Raw genomic sequence first — 22,899 nt, forward strand, 5'->3', positions numbered from 1 at the left:
CACCTGCTTATGTTAGAGAAGAAGTATAGCTAGAGTATGATAAGGGAATGTGCTTGAAGGGGCTCTTGCTTCCTAAACCTGGGACCATTTAAGTATCAAAATATATGAGTATAATGATGGAAATAAGTAAATGGAGAAAGGAAAGCTCTACCCTACAGTGGCATTCTAATAAATGTAGAATAAATGTCAGAATTAGAAAATCAGTATTTGGCAAACATCACATACAATACTGTTTCTTGCAAGAGAAATAAATGAATACTAAAATTAGAAGGTGAAAATTTGGGGATAACAGGATATTTGCATAATCTCACTATTTCTACACAAGACTTACTAATTACAAAGGGGACAGTAGTAATTGTACAGTGAAGAGACATGGCTTAAACCACCTTAACCATGTGATCCAAGTTAAGCTTATCAGTAATGGGGTAATAGATACGATTGTGCCTCTGTCATTTCTGCCAAAAATACATGAACTGAGTATAAATAATTGTAAAGAAATAGGTAGCCCACATTGAAGGACAACGCAAATAACTGTCCTGGACTCTTCAAAATATAAAGGTCATGACGGTAAAAGTGATTTAGGAACTGTTCCAGATTAAAGGGTACTAAACAGATAAAAGCAAAGTATAATGCTGAATTGCATTTTGGACCAGAAAAAAAACAACAACACAACTTTGTTCTCTAAAGGACTTAAGTGGAACAATTAAAATTTGAATTAAGTCTATAGATTATATAATAGTGTTATATCAATATTAATTTCTTGATTTTGATAATTGAAGTGTGATTATGTGAAAGAATTTGCTTTTGGAGGATAGGTATTAAAGTATTTTTCTGCAGCTTATTCTCAAAAACAGTTCAGCCACCTAGAGAATGATAAAGCAAGGTAAATGTTAACATTTGGACAATTTAGTTGGAACGTATACCAAAATTCTTTGTGCAGTTTTTGCAGTTTTCTCATATATCTGAAATTATGGCAAAATAAGGCTTTAAAATCTTAACTTCTACTAGACCTCCCCTACTTCCCCCTCCCCCCCACCCTGATTTTGGCATTATCCTTACCACTCTCATTTTTAATGTCAATCTTTATGAAAGTCTCTTCTATAAGAATAGTATAGAACAATGACCAAATACCATTAGCAAGTACTACCCTAACAAATCACTATGAGATTCTTTGTAATTTAAAATACAATAATTTGTAGCCAGAGCTGAATATTATTGATCTTCTAACTTTTTAAAAAACTTTATGTACAACACTTGCAACATGTAAAGAAATTTAATTCTTTTCCTAGAACTGTAACTTACAATGTCCTATCAAGATTTGATAATGAAAATTATGTATTAACCTTCTACCTCTGAGGAAAGTCTTGAAGACTAATTGATTTGCCACTTAGAGTTAGGGGACCTGGGACCCATGGCCATTAGCTATGTAATACTGGACACATAATGTCAGATGGGTTTCTAGAGAGAGGAATGTTCAGTTTGGGTTAAATTAAAATCCAGTTCTCCATTCCAGAATTATCTTTTCAAACGCTTGTTAACCTGGGTTGAAGTGGTATCTTTTTATGGTAGTCATCTGATATTCTAAATGACTTTTCTAAGGCACAGTTTCTCAATTGTAACATAAGAATTACTTGGGACTCTTGTTAAAATACAAATTCAGATCCAGTCCACCTTTGGTAAGTCCCAAGGGTGTGTAAGCTCCAGCAAGCTCCCAGTTGACACTGATGGTCCATGACCACTCTTTGGTTAACAAGATTGTAGGTAGTTATAAAGGGACCACATGCTTCTGTTTCCTATCCTCATTGTTATTAAAGAGTAAGAAAACTAGAAAAAGGCAAAAAAGGAAGCAGTACATGGTATTTTATTTAAGGTAACAAAAATAATAAGATACAATAGAGATTATTTTTATCTTACATTTGTAACTATTATTTGAGTCTCTAGGTGTGGTAACTTTCTACTTTTTTGGGTTATATTTCTGTATACACAAAAGCTATTTTATGGATATAGGAAATTCACCTATGAAACTTGATAAGAGGTGTGTCCTAAAAAAAAAAAAAAAAAAAAAAAAAACTGATCCTAAATTATTTCTTTCTATACTGTTTGGAGGTTTTGTTTCACATTGTCAGACAGTATTAAATTCTAGGATAAGAGATTTATGGTAGGCTAATTAGCATCTCAAAACACAAATGATTTTAAGAGAGTGATTGAAAGTTTATTTTTGCTAAAGTGATAGCTTATTCATGCTGCTTTCTAAGACCATTCAGGATTCAATTTAAATCAGACTTTATCAGTCTCAGCACAGTTGACATTTGGGGCCCAATAATTCTTTGTTGGGGAGGGTGACTACTGTCCTGTGCATTTTAGGGTATTTAGCAGCATTCTTACCTGCTTGCTGTAACACCCCTGCCCAACTCAAAATCATGACAGACTTTCTGTAAACATTGTCAAATGTCCTTTTGAAGGGGGGTAGAATATATCCAATTTAGAACCACTGATTTAAATGAAAGAAAAGAACACAGGGTTTTAAAGTTAGTAAAAGGGAAAGGGAAGAGATTTGGGGGAATGGTATGCTATTAATGAGATAGAGGAACATAAATTTTCTTTGTAGGTAATGGAAAATTTTCTGGACAGTTGATTCATCATTGCTTTAGATAACATCACACGTCAAGTTAGTAACATTGATAGTATTTTTACTCTGAAAAAAGTAATGTCTTACTTGGTATTCTTTGTAGATTATAACGTTTCACCTCTTTAATGTGGTTTAATGAACATTACATGATTCATATCTGATACACAGGAAAAACTTGGTTTCTGTTCTATATATTTATGTCTCTAAAACAACATTGTTTTAAGAGGTCAATTTTTCCCAACTTGACCTATAAATTTAATGCAATTACAATAAAAATCCCAAGTTATTTTGTGGATATTCACAAATTGATTATAAAACATATGTGGGAGGGGGAAAAAAGACCCAGAATAGCCACAATACCTAAGAACAAAGTCAGAGGACTGACACCACCCAACCTCAAGACTTACTCTAATGCTACAGTAATCAAGACAGCATGGTATTGGTGGAAGAGGAGACACATAGACCAGTGCGACAGAATAGAGAGCCCTGAAATAGACCCATAAGGAGGTTAACTGATCTTTGACAAAGGAGGAAAGATAACTCCTTGGAGAAAGGATACTCTTATCAACAAATAGTGCTGAAAGAATTTGACATCTACACAAAAAAAGTGAATATAGACATAGACTTTAGACCTTTCACAAAACTTAAAGTGAATTATAGACCCGTTGTATTAAAAAACAAAACAAAACAAAACAAAAAAAACTATAAACCTTCTAGAAAGTAACAGAGAAAATCTAGGTGACCTGAGGTATGGTAGTAAGTTTTTAAATACATCACCAAAGCGTGATCCATGAAAGAAATAAATGGATAACTTGTACTTTATTAAAATTAAAAAGTACTGCTCTGTGAAGGACACTGTTAAGGAAGTAAAAGGACAGGTCACAGTGGTGCTTGGGTGGCTCAGTCGGTTAAGCATCTGACTCAGCTCAGGTCTTGATCTCAGGGTTGTGAGTTCAAGTCCTGTGTTGGTCTCTGCGCTGCATGTGAAGCCTACTAAAAAAAAAAAAAAAGTCACATCTCAGGGTTCCATGAATTCAAGTCCCCCATCAGGCTCTGCACTGCCCGCACCGAGCCTGCTTGGGATTCTCCCTGTCCCTTTCTCTCTGCCCCTACCCTGTTTGCGCTCGCTCTCTCTCTCTCTCTCTCTCTCTCTCTCTCAAAATAAATAAAGTTAAAAAAAAAAAACTTAAAAAATAGGCTTCAATCCAAAATACATAAAATACTCTTAAAACTCAACTATAAGAAACTACTAGGTTTATCTAAATTGTTTTCCTACTGTCTTCTAGCCTTCATGGTTTCTGATAGGAAATGAGTTGTTAATCTTGCTGAGAATCTGCTTTACATGAGTCTCTTCCTTCTTATTGCTTTCAAGATCTCTTTGATTTGCCCTCCCCTCCATTTATGCATGTCTAGGTGTGGATGTCTTTGAATTTATTCCTCTTAGACTTTGTTGAGTTTCTTGGATGCATAGGTTATTTTTCACCAAATTTAGATTGTTTTTGCCTATTATTTCTTGAAGTTTTCTTTCTGCCCCTTTCCCTCTCTTTTTCTGGGAATCCTATTGAGCTTATATTGCTATGTTTCAAGGTGTCACATGTGTCTGAGTCTCTGTTCAGTTTATTTCATTATTTTTTCATTCTGTTCCTCAGACTTGGTCATCTCAGTTGCTTTAAGTTTGATGATATTTTCTTCTTTCCTGCCCAAATCTGCTGTTTAACCCTTGTAATGAAATTTTCTTATCAGTGTCAACTCTAGAATTTCAATTCACTTCTTTTTTATAATTTCTCTCCCTTGATAGTCTTTAGTGAGACATTGTTTTCATTATTAGTTTTAGTTCTTAAGTCATGGTTTCCACTTAGTTCAAGTACTAATTTAAGTTCTCATTTAAATGTATGTTGTTTTTGAGGTTTTTATAAAATTTATCTTTTCACATTTATAATATATTCTATTAAGTAGCTATGATTAAACAGTTGAACTCTGGGTCATATATCCCAACAGATTGGGAAAATAGTCAAGGATTTTTTTTCCTTTTTTTTTTTGCTTCCCCAAAATCGACATCAAGGAAAGGGAATTTTAACTTTTGCTATTTCTGTGTCATGTTCTTTTTACTACTATTTGGTATCTGGTAGTTATACTCCCTCATTCTACAAGCTATTTCTTATTAACAGTCTATTAGGAAGTAATAGGTTTCACTTTTTGATCCTCAGTGTAATCATATTGTCCTCACCTAGTTATCAAATAAAGGTGCTCAAATCTAGTAGAAAAAGACTGTGTAAGCTCCTTTATAGCTTCTACTATAATGAACTTTTGTTACTATAAATTCGAACCTCTTTAGCAGTGAGACCTTTTTTAAATAAATGAATTCTTATGTGAAATTCCAGGTACATGCATTGTTTTCTATTTCAAGCAATGACTATAGCCTTTTTGGTCTTCTCTTGCCAACTTTCTTTCCCAATGAGTTCCAAAGGCACTCTCTCAGAACTGAAGAATTCCCAGGAACACAGCTTAAAATTTATTCCAAAACTCATCTTTATATGTGGGGTAGGATGCTGTTTTACTTCATTTATCCTGTCAGAATTCTAAAATGTGAAGTAAGGTGGAAAACACCATCACATTCATTATATTATCCATCTATTCCTATCAACTCCAGTCAAAAGAGAAGGTAAAAACACTGAACTCTGCTTAATTGGAATCTTTTTTTGTTCTGACTTTGTGGACTCTTCAGCCTACTTGTCACTGGAACTTAAGGAAGATGTCAGGGAAAAAAAGAACCTATGTTATTACTGACATAGATTTCAGGCGTTTTTATTCTTAAGAGACCCAGTTCCAAAAATTTTTTGCTTGTTTTCTACCATCTCTAATATAAAGTTCATACAGTAAGGAAATGTATTCTACTAATTACAATGCTTAATACATTTCTTCACCAGAAATCTTAACATGACAATGTCTTCAGTGCTGTTCTGGGCCATAGTTAGTTAGTTAGTTACCACACAACATAAGCAAAAACTGTGAATTTGTGTATGTGTGTGTGTGCGTGTGTGTGTATGTCTGAATAAAAAATCTGTGGGGAAAATGTTCCAAGTTCCCTTTTTGACAAAAGGTTTATATAACCTGATGAGTTTCATGGTTTTGGTTTGTCTGTGTATGTAGTAAGTCTTAATGTACTTTTCATTTATCTTTGAAGTTTATATTTCAGTCTAACTGAACATAAACCTTTTATGTGATTTAGCAGAGTCTCCTTTGTTTACTTACTAATAAAGACTTTTAAATACTTTGTCTCTTTTGTGTATGTGTTTTGAGTCAAATAGCCTCATAATGAAAATTTAGATGATGAATGCCTCGGATTATATGCTGAATTAAAATATATCATGGATCATTTTATTTGGATCATTGTCGTATGCTTGCAACTCATATTGAGCATAATGGTTTTGTGCTTTTAATATCACCTTTTAAAATTATATTTTAATGATATTTTTTTGTGCTTTTAGATCATTTGGGGAATATTTTTCATCTTAGTTGCATTGCTGTTTGTAATTTCTCTCTTCCTATCAAAGTGAGTATAGTACACATATTCTGTACAGCACACATCCTGTGAAGTTAATTAAAAATGTGCTAGTATAATGTATAAATTCACTCTTTATAATTTTTTGTTGTTTTAGTTTGGATAAAGCTCTTCATTCAGCTGGAATAGATTCTGGTTTTATAATTTTTGGAGCAAACCTGAGTAATCCACTGAATATGCTTTTGCCTGTTCTACAAACAGTGAGTAAAAGGAAAAAAAAATCAGTCATTTTCTTCTCTAGCAAACATTCTCACACTCTGTCAAACTAGTATGTTAACAGACTATTGATACTTGGCAATATATGCTTGGGCTTCTGCTGATTTGGCTCATTTACATATGACTTCTACATCGATAATAGTACTTTCAAGATTATTATAGTGACATATTACTGAACTCTTATACGTAATTTGATTTGGGATACATTATAATACCTAAGATGAACTTTTCCAATGAATTCCTATTTTTGAACTAATGAAGTCTTTTATTCCATACATAGATGTAATTTTTGTTTAATTTGTTACAGGATTTTTCTTAGGATAGTGGCACTAAACAATTTAGTAACAATCTAGTAATTGTTTTTTGGAGGATTATTATTATTTTTTTTTGTATTATCATAGTAGCCTGGTCTAAATCAGAGTTGATATTTTAAACATTTGTCAAATATGAATGAAGTTTCAGTTAACTTTATATGACTTCCAGAACTCCTGTTGTTTGTGTATTAAATTTAATTTTATCTTTTTTTCAGGTGTTTCCTCTTGATTATATTCTTATAACAATTATTATTATGTACTTTATTTTTACTTCAATGGCAGGAATTCGAAATATTGGCATATGGTTCTTTTGGGTTAGAGTAAGTATAACAATATTATTTTGATTTTTTTCATTTTGTATGTAATTTCCATTACTACACATTAACCTAGATTTGTAATATAAAAGTAAATATCTTGATATTAAAAGCGATGGAAATATTTGCTTTCTCACTTCATGGTAACATAAAAATGCTTTTTGTCTAGAGCAGTGGTTTGTAAATGGGCAGGTTTGTCCCCTGGGTACATTTGGCTATGTCTGGAGATATTTTCAGTTGGTAAAACTAGTGGGTGCTACTGGTGTGTAGTGTGGGTAGAGGCTTGGGGAGTCTGCTAAACACTCTGTGTTGCACGGGGTAGCCTCACACAACAAAGACTTATCCAGCCCAAAATGTCAACAATGCCAAGGCACAGAGATCCTTGTATTTTTTCCATAGTGTTTGGCTGCATGGAAGTATTGAAGTACAGATGGATACACTATAGCTCAAAAGACAGCTCTTCCTACTAGAAGTTAAAGATTACTGTATGATTGGAAAAAGTTATTTTCTTCTTACACTCATTTTGAGGTAAATTAAGAATTTTAAGATGAAGGTGATTCAGATAGAAACTACGTCCTGCTGTGAGTAAAAGAAAACCCAGTTAAATAGTGGTTTGAACTAATGAAAGATTTCTTGCTGTGGAAAATTTCAAAAATCTAGCATTGCTTTGTAGCTCAAAAGTGTCAAGTCCGACATCTCTGTAATTCTCTTGGCTTCTCCTGCATGATCATAATATGGCTGCTGCAGCTCCGTTTATCCTGTTCAAGTTCCATTAGGAAAACATTTCTATCAATAAAGCAGAACTCCCACAAATCCCCAGCACACTTCTTTCCTTTTGATGTTTAATATTTTATCACTGCTAGCTATGATGAGATGTAAGGGAAACTGGGAAATGTCAATTTTTAGGTGTTCATGTTTTCATCTCATCCAGAATTGGAGTTAATTTACTCTATGTTGTCCTAAAATCTATTAATAAAACAGGGAAGTGATATCTTAGTTGCTAAAATAAAAATGTTCTCTGACACTGAAATGAAGAAAGTCCTGTGGCTCATTGTATTTGATACCACATGTTTTAGTTTCTCTCTATTATAGATATATATGAAAATATTTACAATCATTATTATAAATTATTATTTTTTTAACGTTTATTTATTTTTGAGACAGAGAGAGACACAGCATGAACGGGGGAGGGGCAGAGAGAGAGGGAGACACAGAATCGGAAGCAGGCTCCAGGCTCTGAGCCATCAGCCCAGAGCCCGACGCGGGGCTCAAACTCGCGGACCGCGAGATCGTGACCTGAGCTGAAGTCGGACGCTTAACCGACTGAGCCACCCAGGCGCCCCTATAAATTATTTTAAACTAGAATTTATAATAGTATGGTAGGAGGATGTCATGAGTATTTCATAGAAATGAGTATTTATAAACATGTGACATGTCTGTTCTTGTACAGTAATATATAAAACCACAAATATATTACTAATACCTACAGTTTAAACTCATTCCTTTAATCTTTGGATAGAATTAGTGGTAGTTCATAATTCTTCTTAGCTCTATAAGCTTCTAGCAGATGCTATTACATAATAAGTTTAGAAGATTTGTCTGGAAACAAACCAGCTGAATACTAATATATTCTCTAGGTCTTGAGTTTTTCATGGATCATTTATAGGATCCTTTGAAAATAGATGCTTTGCTATGACTAAAGGAAACATAAATCTACACCTAAAAGATTTGCAGGGAAAGAATTGTCTTTGTCATTCTCATAATCATTTGAAATGATTAAGAATTCTTTAAAAAAAATTTTTTTTAACGTTTATTTATTTTTGAGAGAGAGCACACGTGCACGTGCGCAAGTTGGGAGGGGCAGAGAGAGGGAGACAGAATCCAAAGCAGGCTCCAGGCTCCAAGCTGTCAGCACAGAGCCCAACATGGGGCTCGAACCCACAAACTGTGAGATAGATCATGACCTGAGCCAAAGTCGGATGCCCAACCAACTGAGCCACCCAGGTGCCCCAAAATGATTAAGAATTCTTAATATTTACTTTGGAAGAAAGAAATGGTTGATTGAGCTGTGTCATTACCTTTAACATATGAGCAGGACTTAGTGCCGTACAAATAAAACATATTGCTGAAATATCGTTACTGTCTTTTTTCTTTGCAGCTATATAAAATTAGAAGAGGTAGAACGAGGCCCCAGGCACTCTTATTTCTCTGCATGATACTTCTGCTTATTGTCCTTCACACTAGTTACATGATTTATAGTCTTGCTCCCCAATATGTTATGTATGGAAGCCAAAATTACTTAATAGAGGTAAGTGTAAAATTTTAAACTTCATTATCTTGACTTTTTTTTTATTTAAAAATTTTTTTTAGTATTTATTTTTGAGAGGGAGAGAGAGAGTGAGCTGGGGAGGGGCAGAGAGAGAGGGAGACACAGAAGCCAAAGCAGGCTCCAGGCTTTAGGCTATGAGCTGTCAGCACAAAGCCTGGCACGGGGCTCAAACCCATGAACCACAAGATCATGACCTGAGCAGAAGTCAGACACTTAACGGACTGAGCCAGCCAGGTGTCCCCATTATCGTGACATTTTAAAGATAGTGATATTTAAAAACAGTTTTTAATTTGTGAAGACTCCAATAAGGTAATAGCTCATCAGATTAAGTTTAATATTGCTAAAATAAGATTTTCATTCTGTTTTTGAACTTATTTATATTTGTTTCTTACAAGTGTTTTAATAACACTCTGAATTCTATTATAATAGTTCCTTAATGGATCCCCTGGTACCAAGGTGCTGAGCTTTATCTCAGCACTCTATTGAAACTCATAATATTTTCTCTAAAATAAATATTTCAAGTAATTTTATTAATATGACTTCCTCCAGAATTTTGATGAGCAAAGTTTGTCATCAGTCCTGTGAATCCCACAGAAGAGGCTTTAAAAATATTGTATTTGTGGGTGTCTGAGCTTCCTTTTAACATAATGGGTATCCTCTTACCTGTTATACTCTTTCTTGATATTGATCTTTCAAAAAGCCAGCTGCAGTTCCTAGTTGTAACTGGACAGCTAGTTTGGATTTTTTGACCTATTAAAATATTTTGACCATATCTGATTTAACCTTTGTGTGGTTTGTTTCTTTTTCCTAAAATACTTTGCTCTATTTAATAATGCAAATCAAATCTGTGTTTCAGGTTCTATTTCAAGCCTTGCTCTTAATGGAGTCTTTGGTTACTAATCTACCCAGATCACTCCTTTTTTTTTTATCATGTAGTTCCTTCTTTCTTTACTTTATTTAACATGTAATTAAGAACAAAAATTTAACAAGTACATCCAGCCTTCCATCAGTACCATACATAATATTACCGATGGTTGAAAAATTAGTTCACTGACAAATATTAAGTAATAATGTAGGTGGAACAAATATAAGCACAAACTGTAATAGAGGTACATGAGTAACCTGAGTTTGGGAAACATAGTACTGGAAGATCACTTGAATCATATTTTCTACTTCTTGTATCTTTTTATTCTCTTCTTGCCTTATCCCCTCCACCTAGTTCACTAGGTCATGCCTGTTAAAGTTTCTTGTATGAATAAATGAAGTGAGGTCATGCATTTGCATGGACAAAAGATAATTCTTGTTTTACAGTGGAACAATAAGTAGGCTGTTTCTCTGGGAAACACTCTGTTGTTCAACCAGGACCTAAAGATTGTTGCAAAAAGGTCCAAATGTTAGAGGCACCTGGGTGGCTCACTCAGTTAAGTGTCTGACTCATGATTTGGGCCCAGGTCATGATCTCACAGGTCGTGGGACTGAGCCCCATGTCTGGCTCCGTGGGTTTCTCTCTCTCCTTCTCTCTCTGCCCTTCTGTCTCAAAATAAAAAAATTAATTAAAAAAAAAAAAAAAAACCCTACTGTTACATTTACCATAAATCTTTCTCTTCTAATTGTAATTTTGCATAAAAATTACCTTTTAGAATATTAGCTAGATGTAGTTTAATAGAAAACAGAGTTAAAATTCATAATGTGATTACTTTTTAGTCCAAATATATGTATTAATGTAATATTTGTATTTTAATTGTATTTTCATCTTTCAGAGCAATATAACTTATGATGACCATAAAAACAACTCAGCCCTCCCTGTGCCAAAGAGATGTGATGCAGATGCCCCTGAAGGTAAGTGAGGCAGCTCTTATCAACTATCTTAAAGTTTATAACTCTATGAGAAAAGAGTTGGCTTGCATTTTGCTGTGTTAATCATTTGATTCATCTGTTTTAATATGTGGCGACAAAGGAACTTTTAGCAAGAAGAAATCGTTAAGTCTTTTCAATAGAATTTCTTGGTGATATATTGATTTCCATTAGGGAAAGGACCATTATAAATTAGTTACTTATGAAATAGCAAAAGGTAGTTATTATTTATTACATTTACTAATGTAATAAATCACTCTTAAATACCTTTTATTTTCCTTATAAAACTCAAGATAGTTTTGGTAGAATGTGTAATTCTTAGGACCGAGACCGTAAGTACCTATGACTTAGAACTTTTAATTCATACGTGTCTAGTTATTTAATAATAGTAATGTTAATGACAATAGCAGTTCACTTTTAAGAACATATAATTGCATTCCAGGCACTATGCTAAGTATTTTATGTGTATTCTAAGAAAAACTGTGATCTTATGCTTTTCCTCTGTGTAATTTTAGAAAATTATTTTTTTCCTCTTCCTGTGCATTAGGTGATTTTTTTTTTCTTTTGAATATTACAGTATTCTGTCCTTACTAAGGATTCCAGATACATTCTGTCAGAATTTGCTATTTTTTTTTTACTCCTGGCTTCAAAATGCTTTTATTTCATGGTAAAATAATACGTCCAATATAGTATATCTCTTCATAAATCACCCATGGGTACCATAATAAAAAGATAAATTTTTCTGAGTTTTTAGCAGGGTCAACTAAAGAATGTGATGGAGTAATAGGAAGAATAGGCACAGAATACTGGAATAGCCCAGAGGAAGAAGTAATTACCTCTACCTGGAGGAGATCATTGTGCAGTGGTAGTCAAAAGATGGGCTTTGGAAAAGCAATATCAGAGCTGCATTTCAAAGTTAAAGAAGAATTTATCTGGTGTGTGTGCATCAAGGGAAGTTGTTCTAGGCAGAGGAACAAAATGCACAAAGTAGATTATCTTAAACTATATGGGTATGTGTTTAAAAGAATTTAAAACATTGTTATTGTTTTGTATTTTAAATTATAGGGGTAAGAGTTTGGAGAGATGGAGGAAACGAGATTATAGAGTTAGGAGTCAGATCACAAAATGTTCTGGAAAGTAAGAGCACCAATGAAAATTTTTGAATGAGGAAGTAGAAGTTATGATCTGATTTATTGTCCGTAACTTAAAGTGTAACAGTTGTGTCTTATATAGAGCCTGGATTTGAAACCAGGGCATAGAAATCAGATGAGAGGGGTATCCAGAAGGAGCTATTATAGTAATCCAGGAGTGATGGTAAAAGCCTGAACTAAACAGTGGTCATGAGGGTGTGAAATAAAGAAAGAAATTCGGATGAAATGAGATTTCTGATTGGATCTAAAGTGTTTTTGAAGAAGACAAAAAGATTCTAGAATGGCCCTCTAGTTACTGAGTCATTTGGTGAATTTTGGTATCACCAAACTGAGATAAAAATACATATGAAGATTAGAGAGAATTGTAAGAAATGATGAGTTGACCTGAGATATCTCTGGGAAATTCAGGTGGAGGTTTCCGAGACAGATGAATATATATGTAAGGAAGTGAGATGATAGAGAGTGAGAGGAGCACAGAGACTGGATCTCAGGAAAGTTATCTGAAAGAAGGTAAAGAAGGTACAGAGAAGAGGACTGAAAAAAAAAAATGTTGATGAAGAGAGATCTACTCGCATGGGTAAAAAGGAATATATATCTAGTGACTTATTAGTCTTCATGGAAATTTGTATTAGGGACTGAGACTAGGCAGAGACTAAAGACATGCAGGGTCAAAGAAATTTTTGTTTTGCTGTTTGTTTGTTTGTTTGTTTGTTTTAATAGATTAAGAGAGACTTCAGGGATGATGAGATGGAATAGAGGAGGAGAAGTTGAAAAATATCAGAAAGGATGAATGAGGAGACAATGTCCAGTTCCAGAGGAGATGGTATTATGAACATCCAAGACAGGATGCTTTAGGTAGAATGACTGTGAGGGAAGAAGCAAGGATATGGACTCAGATAGTAATTTCTTAGTGATGAGTATGGGCAGGAATTTGTCATTTGTATATGACTGTCTCCGTTTGCTTTGAAGTGTAAGTTCTGGTCATCTGCTGAGAATTGAGTAGGCCATGGGGGCATGAAATTGACAAAAGTGGCAAACGTTTCTGATAGGCCATGAAGGTGAATAAATAGGGATATGACTGAAAATAAGTTGGTGATAGATAAATACGTCAAAGGACAAAGATGAAATTGTCAATTTGTGTTTTTGTTGAATAGATCTTTACAACTGATATGATTATTATCCATCAGTGCTTAGGTTGTCTGGGGAATATAGGTTGAAGAGTTGAAGTAGGATGCAAGGCAAAGGACAGGCTGAGAGTGAGAGAATTAAGTGACCAACCACAGAATCTGGGATGCGTACGGGATAGGGAAGACTCTAAAACTGGGAGAAAAGAACAAACTAGAGAGGAGATGGGAAAACAAATCCAGTGAGATACCTTTTGTTGCCTGAAGAAAAATAGTAAAACGTTTCTAGTATAAAAAATATGACTTGACTTTCCAATTATACTTATGTAATGACTTTAGTCCCAGATTTTTGACTTTGAAATGTACACATACATCACATCACAAATAGGTTTGATAGTTGAAATGCTTTGGGTTGTCATTTTTAGCTAAGTGAAAATAGAATGAAAAATTACTGCTGAGTTGACTTGTAATTTCTTTTTTTTTGAACTAAGAGGGCATTGACCCTGAAGATCTAAAATAGGTTCTGCTTTTAAAAATCTTATGGCAGTATTGAAATCTAGCAGAAAAAATAAATTTAAAAAAATTAGGATTTCAAATTATGTTGCACTGGTAAAGGGAATTTAAAATGCCCCTGTATTGCTGAACTGAGTGAATTTGTGTATCCTAGATCAACAAGCTTTAGTCAGATGGTACAACTTGACCATAACCTTTTATGAATCACATTTAGTATTTTTCTTTTTCATCTAATTTAGTTAAAATGACTCCATTTGAACTGTTGAAGATTTTTCTTAAACTTTTCAGTTGAATTAGCCTTTGAAATGTTACTTTGCAGTACAAAAGCACACCTTTAGATTTATGGACATGATTAATTTTTCTCCACCTTTTTTCTTTGTTTTCTAGTTCATCTTTAAATGTTCAATTTGCCTGTGCATACTTAGAGGAGGATGGTAGAAATATGGCCATAGTTTTAGGGTAGCAGGGTAGATTTTTTAAATACAAATAATGATGGAGAGAGATGAAGAACAGATTAGAACATGAGATTTGACACATAGGGGTGGGAATGGTGTGGAATGTATGGTGACAGACTGGTATGGCTGTATCCATTCAAACATGAATTCGGAAATCTCAGCATGCAGAGAAAAAAATCAGCACTAATATTTGTGACATTTTGTTGGGCACATTTGGCTAGCGTAGATGATGCTACAATATAAATATGCCATAAGGCACTTGATGGCACCTTTGTTATGTGTCTTTTGCAAGTAACAGAATTTTGGAGAGTGTTAGATTTAAAAGCAAAAATTATAATGTTATACTTAAAATTGTTTCTGAGAAAAATAATCTCCTTGGAAAGATATTAAAGCATCAATTTCTAAAAATACATATATGGATCTTTTATTAATCAGTACATTTTAGAGACTTTTTTCTTAAGTAATATTGTGTTCATATGTGAGGTAGTCTTGCATTTATTAAACATATAGAAAACATACTGACACCCTACTTTTAAGTGGTTATAGTGTCTAAGATTCAAAAGAGTCATTCATCTAAAAATAGTTTAGGTTTTTTGTGTTTAAAATAATCTCTTAAAGAAGAGAATGATTTAGCAGATTTATGAATAATACCTATCATACTATGTTTATAAAGTTTTCCTAAAATGACAATATTATGTGATTTATCTTGACAGGTAGTGCATAGTTTATATGTTTAAAGTGAGTCAACTCAGCAAATTAGAAATCAAGCTTTAACTTTTATATGCCATTATGGCAAAAGGATCTTTACATTCCTAGTTTTATATATTCTTTAATTGCTACTTAATCTAATAAGCATTAATATACAATTTTGGTGTTTATATGAATAAAATATTTAAGAAAAGCACAGAATTATTAAAAGTAACATATACATATATAAATATTTGAGTCAAAATAGGAAGATAAAAGATCATTGTCTCTTAATAAACAAACACAGTAGATATTGTGAATACTAGGGTAGATTTTGGGAAAGTGTCAGAGGAAACGCCTACCTAGTATATGTATCTCTGCCATCGAGTAGCACACAGACTAGTGCAGTTTGATATGAAAATAAATAATTGTAATAGAAGGAAAAGTAAGTGGCAAACTATAAAGAAATTATAGGCAAAATGCTATGGGAAGGCAAAAGGTGATAATGATTTATTCTACCCAAGAGGCAGTATAACATTTCAGCTGGGCCCAAAAGCATAAGATAAATAAATGTAAATGAACAACAACAACAAAAAAATACTAGAGGATATTCCAAGCAGAGAAGGCACCTGCATTAATAAGGCATAAAGACATAAATATATTTGGCATGTTATAGTAACCATAAATTGTGGCAGGAACATTGAATATTTGGGGAATTCAGTGAGGGATGAAGCAAGATAATATGTTTCCAAATGACTATTTTTAAAAACCCATGAACCCCCAAGTCTTATTTATGCTGTCGTATTTAATTCTTTTATCTTTTCTTGAAGTTAACTTGTGTTGTCTTGGAACTGGAAATGATCATATAAGTCAGACTTGATTTTTGTGGGTTATTCTAGTTAAGTGTATTTGTTAATATATATAGCCAATCTTAAAAAAATAATCAGATGATCTATATAGCATTAGATTTTCATGTTAGGCTATAATTTTACCAGGACAAATGGTTAAGATGACTCAAGTTAAATGATGATGCTAAAATAGAATTTGATGTGTTAAACTAAACTACATGAATTACAGAAAACTGAGCAGAGGGACGCCTGGGTGGCTCAGTCAGTTAAGCTTTAGTCAGTTAAGCTTCTTGATACCAGCTCTGGTCATGATCTCATGGTTCCTGAGACAGAGCCCCCTTGGGTATGGCTGTGTGCTTCCACTGCAGCACCTGTTTGGGGTTCTGTCTCTCCCTCTCTCTCTCTGCTCCATCCCAATTAATGCTCGCTTTCCCTGTGTCTCTCAATTTAAAATAAACATAAAAAATAAATATTTAAATAAAAATAAACATTAAAAAAACTGAGAAGACTTAAAAAGCTAAAGTAGGGTTATAATTATAGAGCCTAAATACAAAGGGAAAAGTGGGAATTATTTTGAATAACTAAAGAAAAATTTAATAATGTTAATAAAGTAAACTGTGTATTGATAGCTTGCTTTAGAAAGTAGTTAAACACTAAATTCTGGAGTAAACAAGCCCATCATCCAGAAGTGACTCAAAATACATTCTCTGTAAATGAAACTTGTTTACCTGGCTGTTATGCCAGCAAATAAACAAGTTGACCTGTTTTCTCAGAACCTCAAGTAGCTATCCTTCTAAAAACATTTATCTAAGATACTGTGTTAGTTAGGTATAGAGAATCTTTTTTTTTTCTTTGCATTTTTTTTTGTGAGAATTCTAGAAATGAAAAAAGGCCACAAAGAGACATGTAAGTTGTAAACAGTTTTAAGATATAAATTAGAATGTTAAAGTGAAAAACAAACAAAAAACAAAAGTTACTTTAGAGAGGACATCTAACTATTTAATTCCCTTTATTGCAGATACAGAAACTAAGGCCCTAAGAAATGGGAATTAAAAGTTATACAGATAGTTTGAGACTTTGGACTTCAATGCAAGTGTCTGGATTCCTAGTATCTTTTTTTCCTACATTTAACATTGTTGTGTCTTGTGTTTTGTTTGCATCATCTGTCCTTTAAATTTTAAAAATAAAGTTCTAAGGGAGATAGTTATTTGAAGCCTTGAGGGAATGAAAGTCACAGACAATAGAAAGGAAAACCAGAGGTTCAAGAGTTAAACCGAGGCTCTTGGAGAAGGAAAATAAGAGTCTGGAAAACGAGAGATGAAAACAAGACTACTATAGCATTATAGTAACCAATAGAGTGTTGTGTCCAGAGGTCAATAGTGTTGATGCTTCAGAGAGAGATTTAGCAAGCAAATCTTAAACCTTTGACAATGCAGTTTTAGTAGGGTAGTTTGGGGCTAAAGTAGTAGAGAATTAAGTGAAAAGATTTAACAGTGAAGAAAATTCCTTACCTTGATGTGGTTTTGGTTTGGGATTTTGTCATGCTTTTTACATAGCCTTAAAAAACCCCATATATTACATGGCATATGAACTAAAAGCATGGAGTTATTACTAAAGTTGTATATCAATCTAATTTTAAAAAAAATTTTTAACGTTTTATTTATTTTTGAGAGACAGAACATGAGCAGGGGAGGGGCAGATAGAGAGAGAGAGGAAGACAGAATCTGAAGCAGGCTCCAGGCTCTGAGCCATCATCAGCACAGAGCCTGATGCAGGGCTCAAATCCACAAACTGTGAGATCATGATCTGAGCTGAAGTTGGACGCTTAACTGACTGGGCCACCCAAGTACCCTTCAATCCAGTTTTTAATATGAGATTATACTAAAATGCATTCAGGAGCTTGCTCTGTGGCTAAGTCCTCAAGTCTTTTCACAAAGTCAATGTATTCTTTTTTTTTTTTAATTTTTTTTTATGTTTATTTCTGAGACACAGAGAGACAGAGCACAGGTGGGGGAGGGGCAGAGAGAGAGGGAGACACAGAATCAGAAGCAGGCTCCAGGCTCCAAGCTGCAGCACAGAGCCCGACGCGGGGCTCGAACTCACAAACCGTGAGATCATGACCTGAGCCGAAGTTGGTTGCTCAACCGACTGAGCCACCCAGGCGCCCCAAAGTCAATGTATTCTTAATTCCACATTTCTGTTTCCTTAATTCATGCATTGAGTAAGAACACAGAGTTCAGTTTTGAACATTTTTGTTTGAGTGTTCCTTAAATATCCAAGTGGAGATCTTGAGTTGGCAGAGTTGGATCTGAAGTTGTAGAGAAATTTATGCTGGATTAGTCAGGGTTCAATGGGAAGTAAAGCTGTAAGACTGGGTAAGAGATCACTGAGTATAGTGGAGAGGACGTACAAGAGGCTCTGTGACTGTCTGGTGGTTAGAGGTTAGAAAGAAGAAGAGCAACCAGCAAAGAACTAAGAAGGGACAACCAGTGAGTTAGGTGGAAAATTAGGCAAATATAGTTTCCTATAAGCCAAAGGAAGAGTGATGAACCATTTCAGATGCTGGCATTTGCCAAATTAACAAAAAAAAAAAAAAAAAAAAAAAGAAAAAAGAAAAAAAGAAAAGAGAAAGAGAGAGAAACTGTATTTGAACAGATGATAACAGTAGGAAAAGGGGAACTGTTGCAATAAGGAAAACTTTCTGACCATGAAGCTGCAATTGTTTCAGAGATCAGGCAGAAAAGAGGATTTTTCCCTAGGTGGGGAGGAGTAAACAAGGCTAGAAAGAACCAGCATCGTTTCCAAGATGACAGGGCTCTGGTCAAGTTCAACATTGTCAGGATAAGTCAGGTAAAACAAGGACTAAAAAATGATTTTTGGTCATTTTCATGGGTCATTTAATTGGATGACTGACAAGAACAGTTATGACAAGATGGGGCAGGAAGAAACCTGATTGGAGCAGATTAAAGAGGGAGTAGGGACTTGAGTGGCCAACAGTGTGAAATGATTGTCATGGCAGAAACACCAAGGAAAAACAACAACTGCTGAGTTAAATACCAAATTTCTTAAAAGTATCAAAGTGCTGATAAGATCTTAAGACAAAAGTCTCAGGGGCACCTGGATGGCTCAGTCCAATTCTTGATTTCAGCTCAGGTCATGATTTCATAGCTTGTGAGTTTGAGCTCCACATTGGGCTCTGCGCTGAAAGCGTGGAACCTGCTTGGGATCCTCCACACCCCCTCCCGACATCCTCCCCCCCCCCCGCCCTCGCCCTTCCTGGCCTCCCTGGCTTGCTCTCTCTCAAAAAATAAATAAATAAGCAAAACCAACAAACAAAAAATCTCAGTTCTCAGTCAACATCATTAGACCAGCAATATCAGGGAACTTGAGAACTTGTTAGAATACATTTAAATTATTAGTCCCCACCTAAATCAGAAACTCAAGGGATGGAACCCAGCAGTCTGTTTTAATAGTCCGTCCAGGTGATTCTGGTGCTGCATTGGTCTGAGTGAAGGAAAGAACCCCAGAACAAAGAAGTGAGGAGAGTGCTAAGCTGCTTTGTTCTGAGGTCACTTACCAAATTCAGTGATTTAAGCTCCAATTTTCACAGCCTTTTGAGGGAAAAGGGACAGAAAATAAAGTCTAGAGCAGTACTGTACAATGAAAATGTAACGTGAATCACATAAGTGATTTAAACATTTTCAGCAGTCACGTGAAAAGAGAAACAGAGGACTTTAATTTTATTAAATGGCATTGTATTTAAAGCAGTATATCCAAAATAATGTTTCAACATGTAGTAACTAACATAATGTTTTACTTATAGCCTTTTTCCTACTAAGTCTTCAAAACCTGGGGTATATCTGACACGTAAATAACACCGTAATTCAAACCCTAAGTTTTCATCATCTAAATAAAACCATTTATTTTTTAAAAAAATTTTTAATGTTTATTTTTGAGAGAGAGAGAGAGAGAGAGAGAGAAAGTGGGCAGCGGGGTGCAGAGAGGGAGGGAGACACAGAATCTGAAGCAGGCTCCAGGCTCTGAGCTCTCAGCATAGAGCCTGATGTGGGGCTCAAACCCATGAACTGTGAGGTCATTACCTGAGCTGAAGTCGGACACTTAACCAACTGAACAACTCTAAATGAAACCATTTATTAAGGTGAAATATGGTTCTACCAAAGCAGGAAGGTTGTGTTTAATGAAAAAAAATATTATACACTGCTTCAGTTTTTAATTTGAATTAATTAAAATTAAATAAAATTAGAAATTCAATTCCTTAGTCTCAGTGATCACATGTGAAGTATTTAACAGACACATGTTCCTAGTAGCTGTTATATGGGACACTCAGGTCTAGAGCCCACATGAGTGGTAGCATCTCAAAGGTGATGCAGGTACCCTCTTGTAAAGCTGAGCCCCTCCCTCCCCTAAGAATTACATCACCAACATGAGGGTGAACAGAAATAAAGCTATATTACTTCCAGAAAGCTGAATGAAAATTTGGCCTCAGTGTTAAGACTGAAAGGGAAGAATCATATCCCTGAGAAATTGTAACCACAAAAGTACTAACCCTTTGCAGATTTGCAGTCCAGATACACATCACTAGAGTGAATCTGTTTCATTGTCATCTCAGACGGGCAGACCAGGCACAAGGCACAAGTAAATGCTCACTAGAGGAACATACCTTAATTGAGGCCTCAAAAAATTCCTGCAGAGGAGCACAAATAAAGACATTGGAGCCACATATTTAAGCACATGATGAAACAAAGCACCATGAAGGAAAGCTAGAAAAAATAGCAGGCAGCAAAAAGGGACTTGCAAAGACCAAATATTGGAATTATCAACACAGATTATAGAGCAGCTAGCTATGATAAAAGGAGTAAGAACAGGTCAAAATATTGGCAGGGGACAACAGAATGAGTGAATGAAAAAGTAACAGATTCGTAATTGAGCCAAATACAATATTTATTTATTTTTTTTTTTAATTTTTTTTTTTTAATGTTTATTTATTTTTGAGACAGAGAGAGACAGAGCATGAATGAGGGAGGGTCAGAGAGAGAGGGAGACAGAATCCGAAGCAGGCTCCAGTCTCTGAGCTGTCAGCACAGAGCCCGACGCGGCGCTCGAACTCACGGACTGCGAGATCATGACCTGAGCCGAAGTCAGCCGCTCAATCGACTGAGCCACCCAGGCGCCCCACAATATTTAGAAATAAACACACAGTAATGGGAATTAAACTCACTTGAGGGACTACAGCTTAAAACCACAATGAGTTCTGCACACATTGTTTATTAGTTGTAAGAGGAAATGTAGTAGCTATGATAGCTGTACATCAGAGAAACTGGGCCATATCTGTACCAGGTGAACAAAATTACTGTCATCAAGTGGCAGTGCATCACGTGACTTCAGATATGACATCCTGAGAGGAATGGAGAGCATGAATCAAATCATGAAGAAATATCAGGCAAAACCAAATTGATAATTGACGAACGTGGTATAAAGTAACTAGCCTGTATGATTTAAAAATGTCAGTGTCGTAAAAGGAGGTTTGGAACTGTTACAGATGAAGGATATTAGAGACACATGTTAACCAAAAGTAATATATGATTTTGGATTGGATCCTGTAGTAGAGGATAAAAATACTAGAAAGAATAAAGTGGGATAAATGACAGGGTGGGAATATGAATTGTAGAGTAAATTTCTAAAAATATAGTATCAATGTTAAAATTCTTAAATAGCTGTACTCTGGTTATGAAAGCAAATATCCTTCTGCTGAAAAATACAGACATGTTAAGATGTTAAGTCGCCATATACAGTTCAGAAAATATAAGTGTGTATATGTTGAGAGAATGATAAAGGGAGTAGACTGCCACATGGGAACGGCTGTACACCAGCAAATGACAACTATTTTAAACACTCGCAGTCCCAAGGATAGGACAAGATATGAAACTACTGAAGATGGCCATTTCTAACTACCATTTGGCAGATGTTATACATTATATTATTTATATAATTATATATTATTTATTACTGTTAAAAATTTATACATGTATATGATATTTTTCTTAAATTCCATAAATTTAAGTTTATATCCCCAGTGGTTCAATGTTATATTTGCCCTACAAAATGATAGAACACATTTTGAACATAAAAGTTAGTGAATTCCCTAAGCAATTTCGAATAAAAGGTATAAATTTTTATGAAATTGAGTTAATCTTCCTTGTTTGTTTTTAATTTTGAATCTTCTACAAAATAATTCATGTATCACATTTTCCTGTCACTTCTGGTATAACTTTCTAGCATCAAATAAACCTTGATTCAATTATAGACATACATATTGAGTCATGTAAAATGAGTCTTCTTTGACTAGGTTTACAGAATGTATTCTATTGAGGCCCTATGCAGAAGGATAGTTTAAATCCAGAAAGAACATATTAAAAACTCTTTAGAATTAAACCTCTTCTCTAAAGGCACATAGTACTTTAAAACTTACTGAAGAATTTTTTCATATTTTTAGTAATCCACCAATTTATAAGTGCAAAGATGGTGTTCTATATTTGGCAATATAATCCAGTTTCTTTAAACAATTTAAGATTTTTCTCAAAATTTATTACCTATTTTTAATGATAGAGCAGTTTTTACATTTTTTTATGTGAAGCTTTTGTTTGAAAGCTATGAGCTAAAACATGTGGGTTTTCTAACTTGTTTCTTATGATAGTGTCCGCAACCTAGCCTTCTTCTTTCTGAACACTTTTCAGATTTACTGTGTTAACTCTAGCATATTGTCCTTTCCAGAGTATCATATTTTAACAATTCATGATATACTGTCTAAAGTCTAAACCATTCTCAACTGCTTATCAATAAATGTTAAAACCTTTTGAATCCCATAAAATGTTGGGAACTGAC

General features: G+C 34.4%; 1 protein-coding gene across 2 annotated transcripts in view; it reads left to right on the top strand.

The window, feature by feature from the left end:
* LMBRD1 (LMBR1 domain containing 1) overlaps positions 1–22,899 on the top strand; it is a 112,511-nt gene that overhangs the window by 74,209 nt on the left and 15,403 nt on the right. For both annotated transcript variants that reach the window (XM_019417656.2, XM_053904764.1), the window contains exons 10-14: positions 6,118–6,182; positions 6,289–6,391; positions 6,937–7,041; positions 9,194–9,343; positions 11,125–11,203. In XM_019417656.2, the coding sequence (XP_019273201.1) occupies positions 6,118–6,182; positions 6,289–6,391; positions 6,937–7,041; positions 9,194–9,343; positions 11,125–11,203 (502 nt within the window). The remainder of the gene's footprint in view (positions 1–6,117; positions 6,183–6,288; positions 6,392–6,936; positions 7,042–9,193; positions 9,344–11,124; positions 11,204–22,899) is intronic.

Source organism: Panthera pardus, unplaced genomic scaffold (genome assembly GCF_024362965.1).
Source record: "Panthera pardus isolate Hobbes unplaced genomic scaffold, ASM2436296v1 HiC_scaffold_17, whole genome shotgun sequence".
Lineage (NCBI taxonomy): Eukaryota > Metazoa > Chordata > Mammalia > Carnivora > Felidae > Panthera > Panthera pardus.